Source organism: Ambystoma mexicanum, chromosome 4q (assembly GCF_040938575.1).
Source record: "Ambystoma mexicanum isolate Mex_15411 chromosome 4q, UKY_AmexF1_1, whole genome shotgun sequence".
NCBI lineage: Eukaryota > Metazoa > Chordata > Amphibia > Caudata > Ambystomatidae > Ambystoma > Ambystoma mexicanum.
The window spans coordinates 1,225,024,684-1,225,045,872 of NC_090928.1; the positions used below are offsets into that span (position 1 = coordinate 1,225,024,684).

The window sequence follows — 21,189 nt, forward strand, 5'->3', positions numbered from 1 at the left end:
CTTTTTAAAAAATAGGGACCACAATTGAGCCCTTCCAGGAGTCAGGAATGTTACCTACTTTCACTATCCTTATGAATAGTGTCTCATAAAAATCAGCCCATAGTTCAGGGGTTGCTTTTAAGACTACATTTGAAATGCCATCAGGCCCATGGGCCGGTGACGCACTTGCTTTCTTGATAGGGATTGATTGGAATGAGATCAAAATCCTCATGTCCCAGGACTCTACAGCATTTTGATATAAAGCCGATTACTCTTGCATACGCTTTTTGTCATCAAATAGGATCTTAAAGTGGTTTATCCACATGTTTTCTGCAATTGGGTTTATAAAGGCATGGATCCCTTTTGCCTTTTTCTCCATTTTGTAATTACCAGAGATTTCTACTATTTGAGCTTCCTACTGCCCTAAACATGCTTTCTGCATCGCTTTGTAGAAGTATTATTTTATGTGATTTTTGCCCGTTTTTATAACGTTGTTTCCTTTTTCATATTAGCTCAATTTTATTTCGATCTCTTGAGGTCTTCAAAAAGGCACAAATCTTTCCTCAGTTGTTTTTTTTGTTCGGTTACTTCTTTGTCATATATGTGGATCACTTTAAATGTTGGTTTTGATGATTGGACTTGACTTTCCTTAAAAGCTGTCAATATCTGATTGTAGTCTGCCGTTTTTGTCGAGCTTGCCACCCTTTTAGTTCCTTTGTCAACTCCGGTATATCTTTTGTTTTTATTCTTAATCTATTTTGATCCGGTACCAGATGTAGTTTCTCTCTCCATAGAGTTTTTTTTTCTTTTTCATGTATTCTTCTTTCTATTGTAGCTACAACAGGATCGTGATCACTGTATTGACTACTTTTCACTTTTAAGCTCAGAATTGTATATAACATATTTCCAGATGTAAAGATATAATCCAACGTTGCCGTCTTCTGTCCGTTTGTCCAGGTTGTGTTGCCAATTACTCTGGGAATACCTCTATGCTCCATTTCTCCCATCCAGATTTTTCCTCTGAGACTTTTTCTATTTTTGTTCTTCATGGACCCACTCTTCTGCAAAACAATTTGCATTTAAGTCTCCACAAATTACTATTTGTATATTACAATATTTTTCAGAGTGCAAGTCAATCCATTTGATCCACGAAGATGTCTTCTTCCATATCTGTGGGCTTCCAATATACATTTATTAGCACTAAGCAGTCACTATTTTTTTAGAATATGATTGGACAACTTAATTATCGTTATCCGAATGTACGTGCTTGGATTTATGGTTTCTACTACAGACAAATCTTTCCCATTTTTTAACATTGTCAGAAGGCCAGCAGTCGGTCTTCTGCGTAGCCAGGATTCTTGGATACATATTATTTCTAAGTCATGTAATTGCCCGTGTTTTTCATTGAAAAGGTGCCGAAAACCTCTGGTATTCCAGCTCCCAATTTTCCATGTTGTGGGAGTTATGTTTTTCACATCCTTGGCTTTAGTTTGTTTCGCCAGAGTTGTGGCACCCAATTCCATGAGTCTTGTTCTTCCGACTGAATTGGAACCGATCGATTTTGAGTATCTGGTACGTTTCTTCCCTTGATAGTGATTTTAGCCTTATTCAGAAGAGCTTTTTCTCTGAGCCCCTCCCGACAAAACTCATCTTCATCCTGACCGTTTGAGTTATGTTCTTGTGAGCTTGTTGCGAAGTCATTAGTTTGTGATTCTCCTTCAACTGTCGGATTCCATGTTTGAGGTGTAGAGATTTTCTTTTCATCTTGATTCTTTCTATTTGCCTCATTTTCATGTTGATCTATGTATTTCTTTACAGCAAATCCCAGCGATTGAAAGTCATCAATGGCCTCCATCATTAGTTTTGCAATAGTATTGGAAGTTAGTGTCACAACAACTTGATCGTTTGTGTTTCAATTTGGAAAATTCACAGTTTGTATGTCTTCTGAGCGGATTAATCTGAAACGTGGGATATGCTGTATTAATTTTATTATGGTTGACCGGTTTAGAATAAATCCGTCCTTTGCAGGCATAATCTTTGTCAGTCTTATTTCAGTATCCAGGTCACAAGTTGCTCTTTTCTTTGCATTCTCATCATTTTCCTTGTTCCATCGCAGATTTCCATTACGTGTTTGGTGCTCTTTCGTTTGCGTACTAGCAATCTTTGGTTGTGTTAAAAGAGAAATTATAGATTTGTATGAGATCAGGTCAATCTACCCGTTAGTTTTACTCCTACATTTTTCCATTTCTTCACGTAAGGTCATGAAAGGCACTCTCATTCACAGATATTTTGCGCGCATGGACTTCGTTTGCCACTTCGTCAGGGAAGCCACAGATCTTCCTCTGTGGTCCTGGACTTTCAGTTTGTTCTCCGTCTTCGTGTACGGATAGTTCAAGCAGGTCCCGGATGCTTTCATCGAGCTCGCTGGCTTCATCCTCCGACATGGAGACGTCCTTTAGAGGCTTTCCTTTTGATGTTTTTTGTTTAATTGATTGTACATGGAACTCTGAGGTTTGACTTGTACCTGGACTTTTCATTGCTTTTGGCAGACTGTTTTTTTCAGGAAACTCTTGGTTCCAGAATTTCTCTCGGTCTATCCACTTTTTTTAAAAATGTTTTTTGTTTTGCAGAGATGTTTGCCTCCACATGTTTGATTGTTTTTTCCGTCTCCTTTTTCTGTTCGAAAATGGAGAATGGGTTGTTTACACCAGATTCATTTTCTGGGATAGTGTTCAATTTTTTCAGTTGACTAGGTTCTACGGTGACTACCAAAAACACCATCTCTTGGTTTACTAAACTTTCTGCAATTTGTTCCTTGATGAGCGTTGAGTCAGTGCGGCTGGTAGATGGAACATTTATGTCGGCCTCAATTGCAACCGCGTTTTTACAATTTTGAGGGATGATCTCACGTGCGTTAGTCATTGTAAGATCAATCTGGCAATCATTTTCAAAGGGTAGCACATCGTTTTTAGAAGATTTTATTTGGGTGGTAGTGGTCTCAGAGATATAATTAAGTAACTGTGTTGAAATTTCTCTCACTCCCTGTAGAGAAATTTGCATGTCCGATTTAGCATCTTGCGACAGATCAATCAGCGATTTAAGGACAATCATTTCTTTCTATCCACCTCTTTTCTCTTTTAAAGCTTCCATTACGGATTCTACATATGTCATCTTGGTATTCATTAGTGCGAGTAAAGTTGACTGTCCTTATAGTTATCACTCAAGGATTCATACAACTAATGAATGGAGCAAGAGTTATCGAGACTGCAGAAATAATCCAATCTTGCATCTCTTTGGCCCATGTTGGTTTAATGGCCTCTGTTTCCTGGTGTCCGACTAGGAGGTTTCTTCTATGGACAAACAACTGTCCCAAGTTCCTCCTTTTCCTGGACTCCCATCCAGCGCTTTCGCTGTCGTCGGACTCCGAAGAGTCTTCATTTGTCCTTGTTATTATGGGGATTGCTTCATAGTTTCCCTCATTTTCTCTAACAATGTCATTGTCTTGGCACTTTTTTCTCTCTTGATTTCCAATGTTAGAGTTTCGTGTCGGTGGTCTGGATGACTTTGAATTATCAAGCCTGGGTCTTTTTTCCCCCTCAAGTATCCGTTTCAGTTTCGAAATCGGATTTTGTCTGCGGTTTCCACACACACAGTCTTCCCATTCAATGCCGCTCCATTTGCAAACAGCTCTTTTGTTATATGCAATTTTTTCCTTGAACTGGTGGCTCCGTTCCACAGCCTCTTGACCATCTCCGTCGGCATCAGACTCGCACCCACGCTCCTCTAATTCAGAAAAGAACTCAAGACCCACCTCTTCAAGGAGTATCTCCTCAACGCCTAGGTCATCACGTCGCCCCTCGCTCCACCCAACTTGCTAGACGCCGCCCCGCCCTTCTCCTCCCCGCTACCTGGTACAACTGTACCCCTCCTCTGTATCCTACCCCTGCTGAATATCTGTTCTGTTGTTATCACTGAAAAGAACCTCTGTTATGCATCTGTAATGTTGTACACCTCTGTAAAGCGCTCAGTTGCTGCTTGAAGCTACGTCAGCGGCCAATAAATATAATAATAATACAAAATGTAATAGTCTTTTATATCGCACTTCATGCCGGAGTCCAGCGTCTGAACTTGGGTCCGGATACAGAAACTGTGCTGCTCTGAATTGTCTTGTTTCCAAGACAAGTGTGTTGCCCCTAAGCTATCCACCTGATAAATACAAAAATTAAATTAACACTCATCATTGAATAGGGCTGTGAAGAACGAACTACTGCTCTGCAGGAGTATAGGGCTGAGCAGCTGCTAAACAGTCTACTCAGCCCCACACTACCATTAAATCAGCAGCGTTCCCGAACAGAAGTGTGAAACAGGAGTCACCTGACAGGTAGACCTCCTTTGCCGCTTTTGGTAATGTGGACCGAGCTCAGGCTACAGCCTTAGTATGGTGTGAGCTGTTGCAGTTGCAACACAAACAACCATAGTACAGCAGTACCAAAATAAAGGAATGTCCAATCAAGGTTCTATAAAAAATGGGGGCCTGAATCAAAAACAGTCAATGTACATAACTAATTAAAAACACTGAAGTCCCACCTCAGTAAATTAAGAAGCATGTGTGTTCAGGCAAGAGATTTCAGCAGCAATATCAGTGTTCAAGAATAGGTCTTTAAAAGTCAAGAAAGTGGGGCTTAAAAATCACTATTAATTAATTAATCTTTTGTAATGTGCTTAATACCATTCTCCAAGAGCGGGGCCTGGAATTCGAACCTTTGTTGCTATACGTTGTCTTTATTTATTTATAGGCGATTTATAATGCGCCAATATAGCAAATGGTGTTTCAAGGTGCAACAGCAGATTAAGAAAAAAAAACAGTCCTTCTAGGCCTTGTGCCATTCGGAGCGTGCAAGTGCAGTAAGAAGTGCAGGGAAGTGGGGCGGGGAGGACTGCTGGTCAGAGCAGAATGTGCATGCTAAGGCGGCCACATGCTAAGTGCGAAGAAGGGGCTGGATGGGCTCAATAGGGGTGCAGGCCCAGCCAGGCTAGTGCAGGGTGAGGGAGCCCGCAAGGGCAGGAAGGGGGCAGAAGGGGTCAGAAGAGACCAACGTGCTGGGGTAGACTGGGCGAAGAGGGCCTGGTGCCCTGTATGAATCAGAGGCTACCTGGCAGCCCATCAAATGGGCAAAGGGGAACATTAGCAGGGGAGGGCGATAGGGAAGGAAGAAGAGAAAAGGAGAGCCTTGAGAAACTTCTAGAACTTAAGGAGATCCGGCTCAAGTCTGAAAGGGGCAGGGAGGCCATTCCAGAGGGAAGCTCCTGCAGAAGAGAGATATCTAACCCCCACTCTCTATTTGGAAATGTGTCTGATCTGCAGAGAGTTGGAGTTAGAAGACTGAAGGGCTCTAGCAGGGAGGTATTTAGAGAGAGAGAGAGAGAGAGAGAGAGAGAGAGAGAGAAAGAGAGACAGTTTGATGTAGCGTGGTCCCAGGCCCCAGAAAGCCGTGTGGATGATGCAGAGGGTCTTGGACTTGATCCTTGCCGCAATCAGGAGCCAGTGGAGAGCTTTTAGGGCTGGAGAGATGCGGTCCCTGGGCTTGATGCCAAGGATAAGTCTTGCAGTTTGAGTCTGGATTCTCTGATTGCAAGACAAACAAGTCGCCCTTTTAAGGCATACCTGGTGGACTGAACCTCTTCAAGCACTTTTTGTATCTTGTATTTGGGGCTCAGCAGCGCCGAGACAGGCTTCTGGGCATGTTAGTGCAGCAGAGTCGGTATTGAGGCGTTCGAGTCATGTGTTTCAAATAGCGAGTCGGCATCGATTTGCAGGCTCCCATTGGAATCAGTCGGTATTGGAGACAGTAGAGTCAATGACGTCAAGCGGTTTGAGGTGGCCATCAAGTCAGCAGTGGTACAATGCTTCTGCTGGGTCGAGTCTGTATTCAAAGCGACCGAGTCGCAGGCTTCCAGCAGGTCGATGACCCAGTTCAAATTGTAGCGTCCACAGAGTCGAGCCAGTGATTGTGAGAGCGTCAAGGGACCACACAGGTGGTGATAGTGTGTCAGGGCTGGCTAGAGTAGTGACCTGAAAGAGTATGTACATAGAATTGACATTGTGGTAGCCCAAGTTAAGATGGAGAGAAAGAAACTTAATTTGATTGGTTTAAGGAACAATGCTACTTTTGGTTTGTCCGATTGGCTGAAAGGATAATGGGTTGGATTCTGGGGAGGTGAGCAAGATTCTAAACTGCCTTTCATCCAAAGAAATTCAGTGGCTGGTTGTACATTTGTTAAGCTCCTTAAGTAAGGCCTTTCAGAGTTCAGAAGATTTACCAGAGAAGTAAGAGAATCGTTTGCTGAGCCAGAGTGAACAAGAAGACCTCAGGTGGGATCGTTCTTTTTAAAGCTTAAAGATTTTTACAGAAAATTTCCACTTCTAATAAGAAGTTAAAGTGTTAAGAAGTTTAAAATTAACCGAGAGAAGTTTACAGTTTAAATACAGTAAGCAGACAAGTGTAAAGACTGTGCGCGCAAGTTTTAATGTTATAAATTACATGGAAAGTGTTTCAAGACTGCGTACCGCGCGCGCGAGGCCTCGTGACTTCAGCAACGTCGTTATGGGAGCGCGCGGGTATGCAGAGCGATAGAGCGCGAGCCCATTTTTACAGAGCGCAAGTTGTTTTTAGCGCGTGTACAATTTTCGCGTAAGTGACGTTGCGTACGACAGCTGGTGTTTGGTTGCGATAGAGCGCAAGTCCATTTTTACGTCGCGTGTGTTTTTCATCGCGTGCATGTTTTACATGCGTACGCGAATTATTTAAGATGCGCTTGTGCTTTTAGCATGTGTACGTGTTTTCTCTTTATTACGGTGCGCGTGTGATTTTTAATCGCATGCACGTTTTACACGCGTACGTGAATTATTTAAGATGCGCGTGTGCTTTTTAGCGCGTGTACGTGTTTTCCCCTTAGTACGGTGCGCGTGTGATTTTTTCAGCGCGAGGACAATTTTCACGCCTTGTGAATTCGCGTGTTCATCCCAAAACGTTCGCACTTGTAAAAAGGAAAGATTCACACGCAGAAGCAGGAGCAGCAGCATTCAAGAAAGTTAACAAGTTTCATTTAAGTAACCTTCACGCAAAAGGAATTCAATACTTCTTAGAAAAGACTGCATTGTTTTTAAAAGCATTTAAAACTCAAATCTCATAGAGTTTAATGTTCTTAAGAAGCAAACAAGAATATCTAAGTCAGTGAACTGCTTGCAAGAGTCATTACTTAGGATTCTAAAGAGACTTGAATGGCTAGTGATAATATGCTCTAAAGTACTACAATTGTTCTATACTCCATGCAGATAATGAACCTCCAAGTCTTAAACAGAGGTTTAAGAGGTAAAGAGGTTAGAGTTGTTTCCAAAATAATTTAAGATAAGAAGTCTATACTAATGTATAAGTAACTATGTGTATTTGTTTACTACAGATACCAGAGCCTACCAGACGGTTGCAGGGCTGCAGTGTCTCTTTTGTTATTTTATCCAAATTCCCCTTTCCCTTTCTTGGGGTTCTCAGCTCAGCTTTACTTTAGGGTTGAGAGGTGAACTCCTAGTGAGGGTCTGTGGGGCCAGCATCAGCTCCTGTGGAATTCGTTCAAGCCGGACCCTGACATAGTGCGCACTATAAAAAACCTTTAACATAACATTGTGTGGCAGCAAGGTGATATATGATATGATATGACGTGGAGATTTCTAAGCGCGGACCCAGGGATCGAACATGTGTTTCTCTGCGTCATTTTACTTCCAAGGCGAGCACGTTGCCCCTGAGTTATCCTCCCTCACTTCAATCTGTGAAGCCGGAGTCTAGATGGCTTCAAGAGCAGTAAGCAGTTTGAAGATCGTCAAATGCCAAAAGGAGCACTGTGGGTCCTGTAGCAGCTCAAAATGAGTCAAGTGTGGTCGAGCCAGCTTGAAATGGTCTTGAAATGGTCTTGAGGCGATAAAACGGGGCCAGGTGTCTTCTGGACATATAGGTTGATGAAAAGAAGAATTGCTAGGGGTTTGGGGGGGCTTTGGTGGCTATAGCCCCGAGTCTTTTGGTTGTAGACCCATATAGAATCGCAGGGGCTACACCCAAAAGGCTACCTAGCCCAGAGTCCCGATAGTCCCGACATTAGCGTAGCCCCAGATCTTTTCCAGACCTAGCAACAACCCTGGCTAAAATGATCAAGGGAGTCCATAGTTCCGCACTTCCACTCCAGGACGTTATTCGACACCTACCGGGGGTCCTTCACATGCAGTGAGCAGGAACTTGGTCCCAATTCACATGCAGCAGAGAGGACTTGGTCCACAGCAGTCTCACCTAGACTACTACCCGGGGATGGTTAGGGGGCAGAGCTCTAATATGTCTTGAAGCACTCTGCCATCACCTCTCTGGCAGAGGACTTTGGAACAGGATGCTTTCTCAAGAGTTCCAGTGAGTCTTCCTTCCGAGAGTCCAAAAATGAATCAACTAAGAGAAGGGCTTCTTTCCATTATGAACGCAAAATGTTACAGGAGATTGGTCCCGAGCAAGCCTGTTGTCAAGTGTCCAATCTTGGCTGCTGCAACAAGTGTCCTTTGCCTTCTGATATTATACCAAGAGCGCTTTGTTTGCAAGAAGTGGGGAGGGGCAGGAGGTTTTAGACTACCAGAGCAGAAATGAAGATGTCTGAATCCCTCTCCTGGCCTACCTGCTCTTCTTGACTACTCTAATTCCACCTCTTCCCATGTCTGCTGACTTCAAAAAGGCTCCATTGATCAGCAACCCGGTGTGAGTGTGGCTTTGAAGGACTGCCTTTGAAGGACTGATTCACAGAGGACTTCCGTGAGAGGGTTCATGTGCCTTTGGAGAAAGGTGCTCGTCTTCCTCAGGGGGATGAAAGAAGCAGCTACCTGGGTAATGTCCCACATGGCTGTTGTTCAGACATCTACACCAGACAGCTAATACACATCAGTTCCGTCAAAGTTAAGCACTGCTCACCATGCTGGCACTAATACGATATCAAATGCTGTGGCTGTATAATTGTGTAACTGTAGTAGCTACCAAGTCATAATAAGGTATGGCTTCTATGTACAGTTTATTGTGCCACCTGTCTGCTATGGTACAGAATGATTAGACTTTGAATCAGAGGTACAGATGATTAAAATGTCACTGCTACCTGTTCAAACATTGTGCTCCAGGAGCTATAAATAATGCACAAGTGACCTTTGAACCAGTGCCGCTGCCACTGCAGCGCTAGTGCTGTGGTGTCAAAAGACCATTTCAGCAAAGGAACTTGAGACCATAATAATTTTGGCACGCAGCATGCCGAGAGGAGGTGGGGCCGTGGGGAGTTTACATTAAAAGACCTCCGTTTCAGAAACTGAATTATCTGCATGGTTTTATTGTAAACTTTTTTTTAATTTTAACTCGGTCTATCCCATCCTCACCAAACAGCTTTCTGTCAAAGGGGAATTAGTGGTATTTGTGTCTTATGTACCCTTAAACATATGTAGGGTTTCTGTTTTTGGTTTTCCATTAAAGAGTCCCTAGTGTTTAATTGGAGGCACTATACATTTCGTTCACATAGCCGGCGGAACTGAAAGTGTAGAGGAGGTCCCAGACATGGCCTACACCCCAACCCCACATTTAGAGGTACCAGGAACATACTTGCCAAGGTATGTGACGTATGAGGAACAAATGAGCCAACAGAGAACAGCTCTAGGACTCTGCCCAGTGCCCATCAGAAGAGCAATACCTGTTGAAGTGCCTATAACCAGAGAACCTTGGGCAGCCCGGTACCCACTGAGGCAACCGTACCAGCAGTTAACACGAAGTGAAGACTACTTACAAACTGTCCCCAAAGAGACCCAAAGAGCCTTAATGGAAGGCAAATGGTGATGACATAAGAACTCAGGCAGTCGTACAGATGAACATAAACGACAAGCGAAAAGGATGAGACACAAGTCGAAAAGTTATGAATAATGGTGCAACAGACGTAAATGAAGAAACAACGTTGCAGCACAAAGAAACGTAACCATGAAGTGAGATGAAAATGTGCAACTAACAGATGCCTGTAAATAGGCTTGGAACGCACGAAGCTAAGAAAATGGAACTGCTTGCAATGCTTAGTAGAAGAATAGAGCGGCATGCGCCAATTATATATCTACCTCAATGAAGCACAGTATACAAGTGCGACTCCATTTTGTAAAGCAGAATTAAGCCCAAGCTGCACGGGGCTGACAAGGCCAAGATTCATATTCCAGCCAAAGTCAGAAGAAAAAGCGGAATCGAAACTCAGTAAGAAGCAGCTCATGCCTGGGAATTCGAAGTCTATCTAAGGAAGGGAGGAGAGCCGCAACCTCGGAGAATCGAAACTTCAGAGCATACCAGCCAGCCAGTGAAGGTCGAGATAAAGTGGCCCCAGGCAGGTGGCGAGGCCGAAGGAGAATCAAATACACGAATACAAGGAAAATGAAGCAGATTCACGGTGAAAAGACACGTGACCAGCCAAGGGCGAAGAGGTACCAACGTCTGATGTCACCCAGAACCCAAGGATACCATAACTTTTCCTGATAAGAAGCTACAGTTTCGAGGCCATCCTCACCCAACTAATTGACACATAGCCCTAAAAGTACTGATTGATGGAAGGGAGGCAGGGTGAATCTTGTGGCACTCCGCCTCTGGGTGTCCATTCAGCATGCTGCTAATTAAAGTGGAGATTTATGCCTAGGGGTGTAACCCACCCAATCACAATGGACCACATAATCTAGGGTCCTAAAGCTTGTAGAACCAATTAGACGTCATGCGTGTAGTGACGTCTATCATGCGTGATGTAGTGGGATGGGCATAGACGCCCACCCGATAAGAGTTATCCAATCCTCACGCTCTGTTACCATATACAGATATAATACATATAGTAAAGTTACCTTTTCCAACCAATAGAATTGCATGACAAACTTTGAGTGTTACAAGTCAATGATGATGAGAATGTACTAGAACTATTGCTGTCTGAATGAAGATTTTGGGAGTTGAAGCGAGACAGACGATCGCAACACTGTTGATTAACATTTGTTTCCCTGTTTTTTGTACTTGTATTAAACGGGCTTCCCTTTGCCAAACTATTGAGTTATCCTTATTGAATTGTGTCAGTGTAAGAGAATCCTGCACCCCATCCTCCTCAAGGTGCAGCTATCTTATTTTACAGGTACCCGAGGGTGAGCTCTGACCTATGGGCCCATCAGAGGACGCTCCGCCCTCTTCTACAAAAGTATGTTCAGGTTTGGTTACGACGGAGATACAGGAAATACAAAAGATCATCAGGTAAATGTGTGCATCCATCTATTTACACCATGACAGCGGAGCGCCATCACAAAGCTAAAAGGTGTGAACTTATCAGGAAGAAGAGGAAAGGACAACACGCAGGTGTAATATGTTCTCTTGTCATGCTTATAAAGAAAATAGTCTCTACTTAGAGATAAGCCAATCGATCATAGATTTCGGGGATGGGAATATTTTAATACTGCGGTTCCCAAAGGACAAGAACTTGCTCTTGTTGACTGATGCAGTCCCATTTCATATCCAGTCATCTCCAGGATTATCCCCAAAGGGCCTGTTCGCACAGGCACCATTTAGTGTAGCAACTGCTACCATCATGCTGTAGCTCGCAAGCCTTGCAATGTAACCAATCTGAACTCTGCCTTTGCTAATGTTAGTAGATAGTTGTTTGTGTCGTATATCATATCAATCAATGATTATTAGGATGCTGCGACCTTGAATTTTCTACATTGTTTAACAAACAATTGTTGATCATTGTGTAAAAGTACACCTGATATTTCCTGTGAGATCATTGGGAGATGCGCAAGGTCCCACTATCCATATGTTTTTGTCAAAATGGTGCTCAGCAGTAATAAGGAAGACCTGCTTAGTTGCATCTACTGGTCAGCATTCTCTAGGCAGTTTGACACTTGATGATGTCCCACCAAGGCCTCTTCTAGTTTTACATAGATTATGGACTTGCTTATTTAGTGGTGGGCATCCAGGATGCAAGCCAGTGATGCCATGTAAATGCCATGTAAATGCCAACCAGGATTGGTGAGACCTTCTCTTCTTGGCTGACAAAATGAATCAGCATGGGCTTCAGGCCTCAAATCACTACTGCAAATTAGAAGGTGGCGCAGCTACCCTACAAAGATCTCATCGCCTGTGGGGTCTGCGTACACAGGACAGGTTTGATTGGAGGGATGAGCTGTTACCGAAAGCAAAAAGTCTACCACCAATTTACAACCAAAATCCAGGTAACCTAAAACTATCACCACCATAGGAAAAAGGCTTTGTTCATTCTTAATAATGAAAAAAACTATGGATGTTGGTTGTGACAAAGTACAGCAAACAGATTGCAGAAAGGGGGGAATTTTAGCCAACAGATGATCCTTTCCACTTGAACTTCCCTCTTCCGATAGCCCTTCTCAAAACATGGCTCGTACAGGACCCTTCTCCTCACTAAAAGAAAACAGAAGAGAAAGAAAAGGCAGGCATGGTAGACACACAGAGACGCAGCATAATCTGGTATACAGTGTTTATATTGAATCCTGTATATCGAATCCCCATTTATCAAATCTTTTATCTTGAAAACCTTTATAGTGAATGTAAGCATAAACATGTTTTCATTGGCAGACCATCCCAAGCCAAAAGATACTTGTGCAACACAAAAAAGCAACTGCTCCCCATTGCTGGGACAGCCAACAGTCTGAATAAAACAAGAACACTGCACTATGGTTGACCGAGGAACTCCTCACCTAGAAAATCAAAAGAGATTGCACTCACAGGAGTGGTGAATATTATATTTTGCCATCCAGCCCCTTCCCACACATCCATCCTTGTGGCCGCTTCTCCGCACGCATGTCCTTGCATAGGCTGATCTTGATGGTACTTACTGTGATGTTTTCTACGTAAGCGGCATCACCCTCCCCCATCATCTTCTTCACGGTGTATTCGTATTCATGGGCCGGGTCCCCCATGAAACGGCCCTTCACACCGGAGCACTGTTCAACGATCTCCTCAGTAGCAGGCGGTAGAAGGCTCCAGTCTATTCCGTTCAAACTGCCAGCAAACAAACATAGAAATCATTTGGGGTAGAGTGGAAACCAACATCATCTAATCACCCTAAAATACAGATAGCTCTTCTCATGGAAGCACTAAAGACTGCTCATGCGCTCCACTCTGCAAGTGCACCCTTTAGAGTGACTTCTACCTGACAAGCACTGGAATTCTGAAGCCTTCCACTCTAACAACTCACATGTGTAGGGCCTCTCTCCAAAATCACCGAAGGGTGCTCTTCCACATGGGCTACTCTCGGCTCTGCTGCCCCTGGAAGCCAGGCTAAGCAGAGCCTGCATCATTATTCTGGAGTTTGTTTTAGGCCAGTTAATGGAAGGCAAGCACATTAACCTTTAAGGGTCTGCTTGGGCACCTCTTGAGCCCATCACACAGCCACCCATCACTTCTAGCCCTTTGAGCTTTGTCTCGCGAACTATCTTCATGAAAACACCATGACTAGTCACAGACATAATACGACTCCCATTCTTAAATCTGCACACTATCCTCGATCTACCTGTTAAATCAACACTCATCAAACTCCCACGAACATTACCCCTCCCTTGCTGCTGTCCCTGCTCATGTTTTTCCAAAACTGTCTCTATTCGTCAAACTCTGTACCCTCTTTGCCTCCCCACCCGCCTTTGCCCCTTTCCTTCACCCCACGAAAGACAAGAATGGTGTTTTAACACTACTATGTGGATCATTAACTGAAGTATAAAGGTTTTCCACCATAATAGAACATACGCTGTCCCCTGTACCCCAGGAATCCTCAACTTTAGATGGTTCTGCTCCTTGCCATTGGAGGTCTCAAACTGCATCCACTTTGCCAATATAGGATCAGATGGGGATTTAAAGAATATTCTTTACCTGCTAAAGTGCCCCATAGGGAGCAGTATACAGATTTTTGATACAAACCATGGTGAGAATTCTCCAATTGTGGCCTACCTGTTGTAAAGCGACCCCTTTCGCCATAATTTCCTAACCGCACAGATCCCGTGACATTTAGAGGGTGCCCGCTTTCATATAAAGAAAGACTTTTAAACAAATGCTTTAGTTGCATGAGAAGCCCAAGTCGTGCAACACCAAAACAAAGGGTTGGTGGTGCTGATGGGTCTCTACACAAGTGAGGCCACCCACACAGAGGGAATCATGAAGGCTGGTGGGGTCATAGACAACACACCAGGCTTCCTTGGAGGGCCAGGAGAGCCCACCAGAGTCTGCCATAAGCACTAGCATGCAAATCATACATGCCTACTTAAGAAATGTGTGGGGGCTAACCCTTTGTATCCAATGAATAGGCACAGAATAACCAATTGTCAGCTGTGATTCTCCAAAATACCCATAATAGAGGACACCCATAGACAATCAGTTGTGGCATTAAGAAATATAACTGTTAGCAGGATGATCACACTGCAAGCAAGCCTAGAACTAGTTTTGTTGCACAAACTTGTTTGAAAGCATTCATTTTAAATAGTGCCCGGGGTGGGTGTGGCGGCCCAATCACATTGCTCAAAACGCAGGCTGACTCATGCGATCCAAGGTTGCAATCTGACCAAGCTTTCCTCAACTCGCACATGCCCACCAGTTTCCCTCCCACTCCCCACTGCTTCCACAGTCTGCTCCACTTCCTTCCCTTCCATCCCCCACTTACCTTTCTGGGTTGCGGCAGTGTGGGCAGCTCCCCGCCTAGGCGGCCATTATAATGGAAGAGGGGTGTTGCATGGTGCCCCGTCCTCCATTTCCATGGCGCCCATGTAAAGTATTTGTGTAAAACAAAGGCTTACAAACTCACTGCAGACTGGAATCTCATACAAACGCATTGCACTCAGCACCCGGGATAGGATTACCCAAGTGCTAATAGCAATACTCCATCCCGTAGGATTCACCAGCCGTAAACGGTGCTGGGGCTCAGCGTTTTGGTCCTTGGGCCATTACTGGCTAGTGAAGCCCAAGGGAGGGGCTATTATTGATTAAATGCAGTCATGATCAGATGATTCCCATGCCCTACCTACTAGATAGCACAGATTTTTGACATTGGGTTTGAGAAAGAAGACAATTCCATAGCAGGATCCCGGACGTATGATATGATTTGGTATTTATAACGCACCAGTACACAAGTGTTTCTAGGTGCCACAAGACAAGGGAGGGGAAATAGAGGGAAGACAAGACAAAGGGCCTCATTACAAGTCAGGCGGAATGGGTTAACGGGCTCCGCTAATGGTGGCGGGCCCGTTAACACCATTCCGCCTGATTACGAGGTCCCCTCGCCGGACCCGGTAAGGACGCCTGGTAAAACCAGGCGTCCTTACCGGGTCCCGCGAGGGGAAGAGGGAGCTAACAACGGGCCGGTCGTAATCGGCCCGTTGTTAGCTCCCTCTTCCATTCCCATTGAGCCCTATGTGGGCTCAAATGGGAATGGGGAAAGTCCGGGCCCGGGTTCACTGAGGGCGGAATTACCGTGCCCTCCGAACTCAGAATGGCCCGGTAATTCCCCATTCAGGCAACCCGGTAAAGGAGCCCGGTTTGGCGGCAGCCATGGAGCTAATAGCTAATAGCTCCATGGCTGCTGCCAAACTCGTAATGAGGCCCAAACAGTCCTACTAGGCCTTGTGTCATTCAGATTGAGCATGTGCGACAACGAGAAATGCAGTGGAGAAGGGAGAGGGGGGAGATGCAGGGGAGAGGGGAGGAGGAAGTGCAATTAGGTCAACATGGCTTTGAGTAAGTGCAGCCAGGGCAGCAAGGCTCTGAGTACGTGCAAGGAGGCAGGGGGGTTGTAGGAGTTGCAGTTACAGCCCCTAAGTGAGCAGTAGGCCAGGAGGCTGTGCAAGGATGACTAGTCATGGAGGTGCCTGGTACCCAGTGAGGCTCTGAGAGTACCAAACAACCAGTCAGAGTAGCAGACAGGTAGGTTAGCAAGGAAGCGAGAGAGAGAGAAGGCAGAGAAGAAAAGAAAGGTCTTGAGCAGCTTTCGGAATTTCAGGTGATCCGGATCAAGTCTGAGAGGGGCGGGGAGGCCGTTCCAGAGGGAAGCAACTGCAGAGGAGATAGATCTACTTCCGACTCTCTGCTTGGAGAAGCTCCAGCCCCTCAGAGAGTTAGAGGTAGGAGAGCGAAGGGCTCTGAAAGGAAGGTATTTAGACAGAGAGAGTTGGATATTGCAAGGGCCCCAGCCCCAGAAAGCCTTGTGGACGAGGCAGAGGGTCTTGAACTTGAGCCTTAAAGCTACTGGGAGACAGTCCTGTTCTGGATTAGTTGCAGGGGGCAAAAGGTAGAGTTAGTCAGATTGAGAGAGAGGCTGTTGCAGTAGTCCAACCTGGAGAGAACCAGAGCTCGAGACAGTGAGCTTCTGGGAGAAGGTGAGAAAAGGTAGAATGCCTCTGTGGAGGTGCAGCTGGAAGTGGGACTTCTTGGAAAGGTCCGTGATATGAGCAGAGAAGGAGAGAGTGAAGTTGAAGATGATACCAATGTTTTTTGCCTCACCTGAAGGCAAGGGTAGAGAGCCCACGGAGGGCGGCCAGAGAGAGAGGGAAAGCGAGAGCAGGGGTCTCAATGAGAAGGATCTCAGTCTTTCTGGCATTGAGGCAGAGATCATTGGAGGTGCACCATTCCTTAATCGCGGACAGACAGTCAGGAATGAGCGAGGAAGGAGAAGAGGCTGAGGGAAGCCTGAAGGAGAGCCGAGTGTCATCTGCATAATTGAAAGTTAGAAGAGACGGTGGAGATCAGGTGGGCCAAAGGGGCCAGATAGACATTGAAGAGGCAGGGTGAGAGGATAGAGCCCTGGGGGACACCACAAGTGAAGAGAGAGGTGGTGGAGAGAAATGACCCGAGTTGGAGCAGGGAGGGTCGGTCCTGGAGGAAGGAGTTCAGCCACGCCAGGACCTGATCCGTGATGCCCAAGTTTCACGCGGAGTCGGTTGATAAAGATGGCATGACTGACTGTATCAAAAGCAGAGGAAAGGTCAAGGAGAATGAGGACAGAGGGAGATCTGGAATCAAGATTAAAGAGCAGATCTTCATGGGTGTTCAGGAGAGTGGTTTCCGTGCCTCTGGCTGCTCTGAAGCCAGACTGATGGTAATGGAGACAACCAATGGTCATGGAGACAACCAACAGATTCAGCATGGAGTGTAAGCTTGGAGATGTCCAGCTTTTCCCGGAGTTAGCCCAGGAATGGAAATGAGATTCTTCTAAGTCTAGGAGACATTGATATATAAGGAACCGCTCTACAATGGATCACCTTCCTCCCCAGTAGAACTACAATCACCATAATGACCCCCTACAAATCCCAGCCACGCCATCTGACCGGCATAGTAACCCAAGGATCCACATTCTCGCCTCTTCTTTTCAACATCTATATGGCACTCCTACTACACTATGCAGGTGACACACAAATGATCTACAAACTCAAGAACAATCTGTCAACAAAACTGTCCAGACCTAAAAGGAAGCCTTGCACATGTGGATGCATGGATGGCAGCAAACAGACTAAACCTTTACCTTTCCCAGAAATGATGCTTTGCAGTCCAGTCCCTTCAATCACCACCTCAAACCCTTGGACTGAAAAGATGGGTCAATGCCCAGCAGCTCAAACTAAGACCTACGTAGCAGTTATGGCATCGGAGGCCACACATTAAAGATGGGATAATAATGAAATCCCAGGTATAGTAGAAAGGACATTCAATAGGAGTAGTGCCAGACACTCATGTAGTCACTAGGCAACATCCCTGGCAGACTCATTCAATTATTCTAATGTAATGTTGGTCCTGTGGGTCTTACTTAATGGCTGCTGGTTGCAACTTTGACCGTTTGGGCATTATGTGGTTACCTCATGATGCTTCCCGCCTCTGGGACGGGACTTCTCACACATTTCGTGAGTTATTTTCATGAGAGGTCCCCGCGCCCTGCCTTGCTCCTGCTCATTGAGGGAAGGCGCCTCCTCCACCTCTGCGGCCTGCTTCAGATTAGGGGCAGGCCGCCTTCTCCTGAACGGTTGAGCAAGCCCCTAACATGGCAGCCCGTCTCACCCAGATGAACAAGCCATCACTCCATATAAATGGAGGTGACTAACGGTGGGTGTGTTGTTTTCACTGGCATATTGCTGCTAGGATTCAAGAATGCAATGTCGCAGCAGGAGGTGGTCAAAAGCCCCAACTTGGAGAAGGGAGAGGACCAGTGGTCAGGGGAGATCCTGGAGTAGGTCCCAATCAAAAGACACCATTCTCCTCCTCCCCCAAGACTGACTAGACCTGCTGGGCTAGTCGCTCTCTCTCCACCATCAGTGTCTATCACCTTATCTGCTGCAGAATCGAAGGCCCTCATCGTCAACATATTTAATGTGGCCATTGATGCCTGAATTCCCCTTGTCCTCCCCCACAAGCTCCAGCCCCTGGTCCTTATCAGCCTCCGGGGCTGTGGGAGGCCCTGTTGGTGATGAGAACGAGCCAAGTGAGACATGTCCAGGACGTTACCTAGGAAGCGGGTTGTTGAAGATGTTATGGCCCATCTTTTGCCGATTCTGGACCTTGAGCATTCCAATGCCCCTCAGGTGGAGAGATCACGCAGGATGCCTACAGCCAGCATTTTAAAGCCCCTCCAGCAGGGCTTCCCTTCCTACAGAGCATATGGAACACTATCTTCAGGGAATGGGAGGAACCTGATAAGGCCGTCATACCCAGAGGATGGTCTTGACTTTTCCGTGTGCAGGGGTTTGGTGAAGAGTTCCTGGATACACTGAAGAACGACTCTCTTCTTCTCTGTTTTTGAAGGGCATGCTTCAGTGTATACGCAGGGTGCGGCACTGGCTGGCAGGAAGGTGGAGATAAGAGGGCATGGCTAGCACCTACCTGGGCTATACTTCCCAATCCCTGTTTAAGGATTTTCACCTGCTTATCTCGCTCTTGGAGGAAGGGGCAGATTGTGCGGACGTGCCGGAGATTATGGAGAGGGAGGTCGTGTTTTTCTCAGACATTTATCATGATCTATTCAGAGCCATTACCCTCCAGATCCTGTCAGAAGTGACAGCTAGAAGGCATTTTTGGCTCTGTGTGTGGAAGGGGAAGATCTCGCAGAGAGACCTCCTGCTTCACCTTCCGTTTCTTAAACAGCTCCAATCAGGTTTCCGCCATAGACACAGCATGGAAACCACCCTTCTGGACCTAAAAAAGACAGATGGCCAGCATACGTGACTCCGGAAATCTAACCATTCTACTGCTTCTAGACTGGTCTGCTGCTTTCGACCTAGTGGACCACGAAAAACTGTGCCAAAACCTCAGTCACAACTTTCACGTCTCACCAGAAGCCACCTCCTGGATCAAGTCCTTCCTATCCGATCATACCATCAGAGTCTTCATCAGCAAAGAGGCAGCTGACCCCATCCCTGTGCCACTCGAAGTCCCGCCAAAGGTTTCTGCCTCTCGCGTACATTGTACAACACTTATACTAAACCCCTCTTTGACCTCTTGAGACTCAATGGGTATCACTTACACAAAACTTTGCTGATGACACCCAAGTCCTCATCCCCATCACTGCCCATTACTCACAGGACACCACCACTATCAACAAAGTCTTCAGCAACATTCAAAACTGGATGGCCACGCACAGCCTCTGTCTAAATGATGATAAAACGGAGTTTCACATTGTGGGCTTCCTCCTCTCAACTAAAAACTCTTGACAGCAACTACTCTTACCCCTGCATTGATGGCATGGGTACCCCAGTCCTAAAACAGGTGAAAACACTGGGAGTTCACATGGATGCCGAGCTGACAATGTCCAGACAGATTAACAAGCTATTTTACTCCAAGGCATACACTTCCAGACTCATATCTCTAAGTAGACAATTCCTATCACATGATAACTGCTTGACACTTGCACGTGCGCTTATCCTCTCCTAACTGGACTATTGCAAAGCGCTCCTCTTGGGCACATCATCTTCTAACCTATCCAATCTTCAGCTTCTACAGAACAAAGCCTTAAGAGCAGCCATTGGGCTCAAATAGCAGTGGCCACATCTCTGCCACCAGACGCGATGCCCACTGGTTGCCCATTCAAGATCGGATTGTCTTTAAAACACTTACCCTGGCTCACAAAAACATCTACGAAGAAGCTCTGCCTTATCTCAATGAATGTATCATTCAGAAAACACCTATTTGCACCCCAAGACACAGTGCTAGTCTTTATCTTGTTACTCCCCAGTACAAGAGCAAAAGGGCAGGGGGCTCCAACTTGGCGGTTTCCGCCCCCACCCTGGAACCCTCTAACCTCTTCCATTAATAATGAACAATCTTATAACAAATTTTAAAAACTAGCCAAAACTTGGCTCTTTGATAAATACGATTCATTTCTGTTTGTAATTACTGCCTTATTATTTTACTGTTACTGATTCACTTTTTTGTCTGTAACAAACACTGTGATACCGCTGGGTTTGGGTGTTACATAAATGCCATAAATAAATAAATAAATAGTCCCCAGTTGAGGAGGCCCAGGATGGGACTATGCGGTCTTCCCCGATCAAGCACAAGACATCGGCTCCATGAGAAGGTTACAGGTGCTAGTCCTTTGGAGACTTTAAACTTCCAGAGGCTCACAGGGGGGCTGTTTTCACGGTAGGTGTATGATCAAGGCCATTCCGGCCAAGGCTATGTCAGCGCCCGTCCCTCCCCCTCCTGACTGAAGGCCATTCCTTGATTACTCTCCTCCCAGGCTCCCTCGACAGGTGTTGGGAGGGAGCCTTTTGGACTTTTAGCTCAAATAGACATTGTCTGAGGGCGATACTGCACAGTGTTCCTTTCTTTTCCCCCACACTCGAGGTTGGGGGTTACCCCTTGGCCCAGGAATTTGGCAAAGAAGCTGGCTCTGCAAGAGGGAATAATGAATTTACTGGATAAGGGAGCTGTGATTACAGTCCCACGCAGAGAAATTAACATAGGGGTCTTTTCTATCCTGTTCCTTGTACAGGAGCTTTTGGGGGCCTAGAGACCAATCATCGAACCCAAGAAGGTGAATGAGTTTATCAAGAACATTCCATTTTGGAAGGAAGCTCTTCAGGCCATCATCCCCCAGTTAGCCCCGGAGAGTTTTTGACATCGGTAGACGTGGAAGATGCTACCTTTCATG

General features: G+C 45.7%; 1 protein-coding gene across 1 annotated transcript in view; it reads right to left on the reverse strand.

Moving 5' to 3' along the window:
- Positions 1–21,189, reverse strand: part of RSPH9 (radial spoke head component 9) — a 160,916-nt gene that overhangs the window by 127,195 nt on the left and 12,532 nt on the right. The window contains exon 2 of the mRNA XM_069608775.1: positions 12,911–13,076. Coding sequence (XP_069464876.1) covers positions 12,911–13,076 — 166 coding nt within the window. The remainder of the gene's footprint in view (positions 1–12,910; positions 13,077–21,189) is intronic.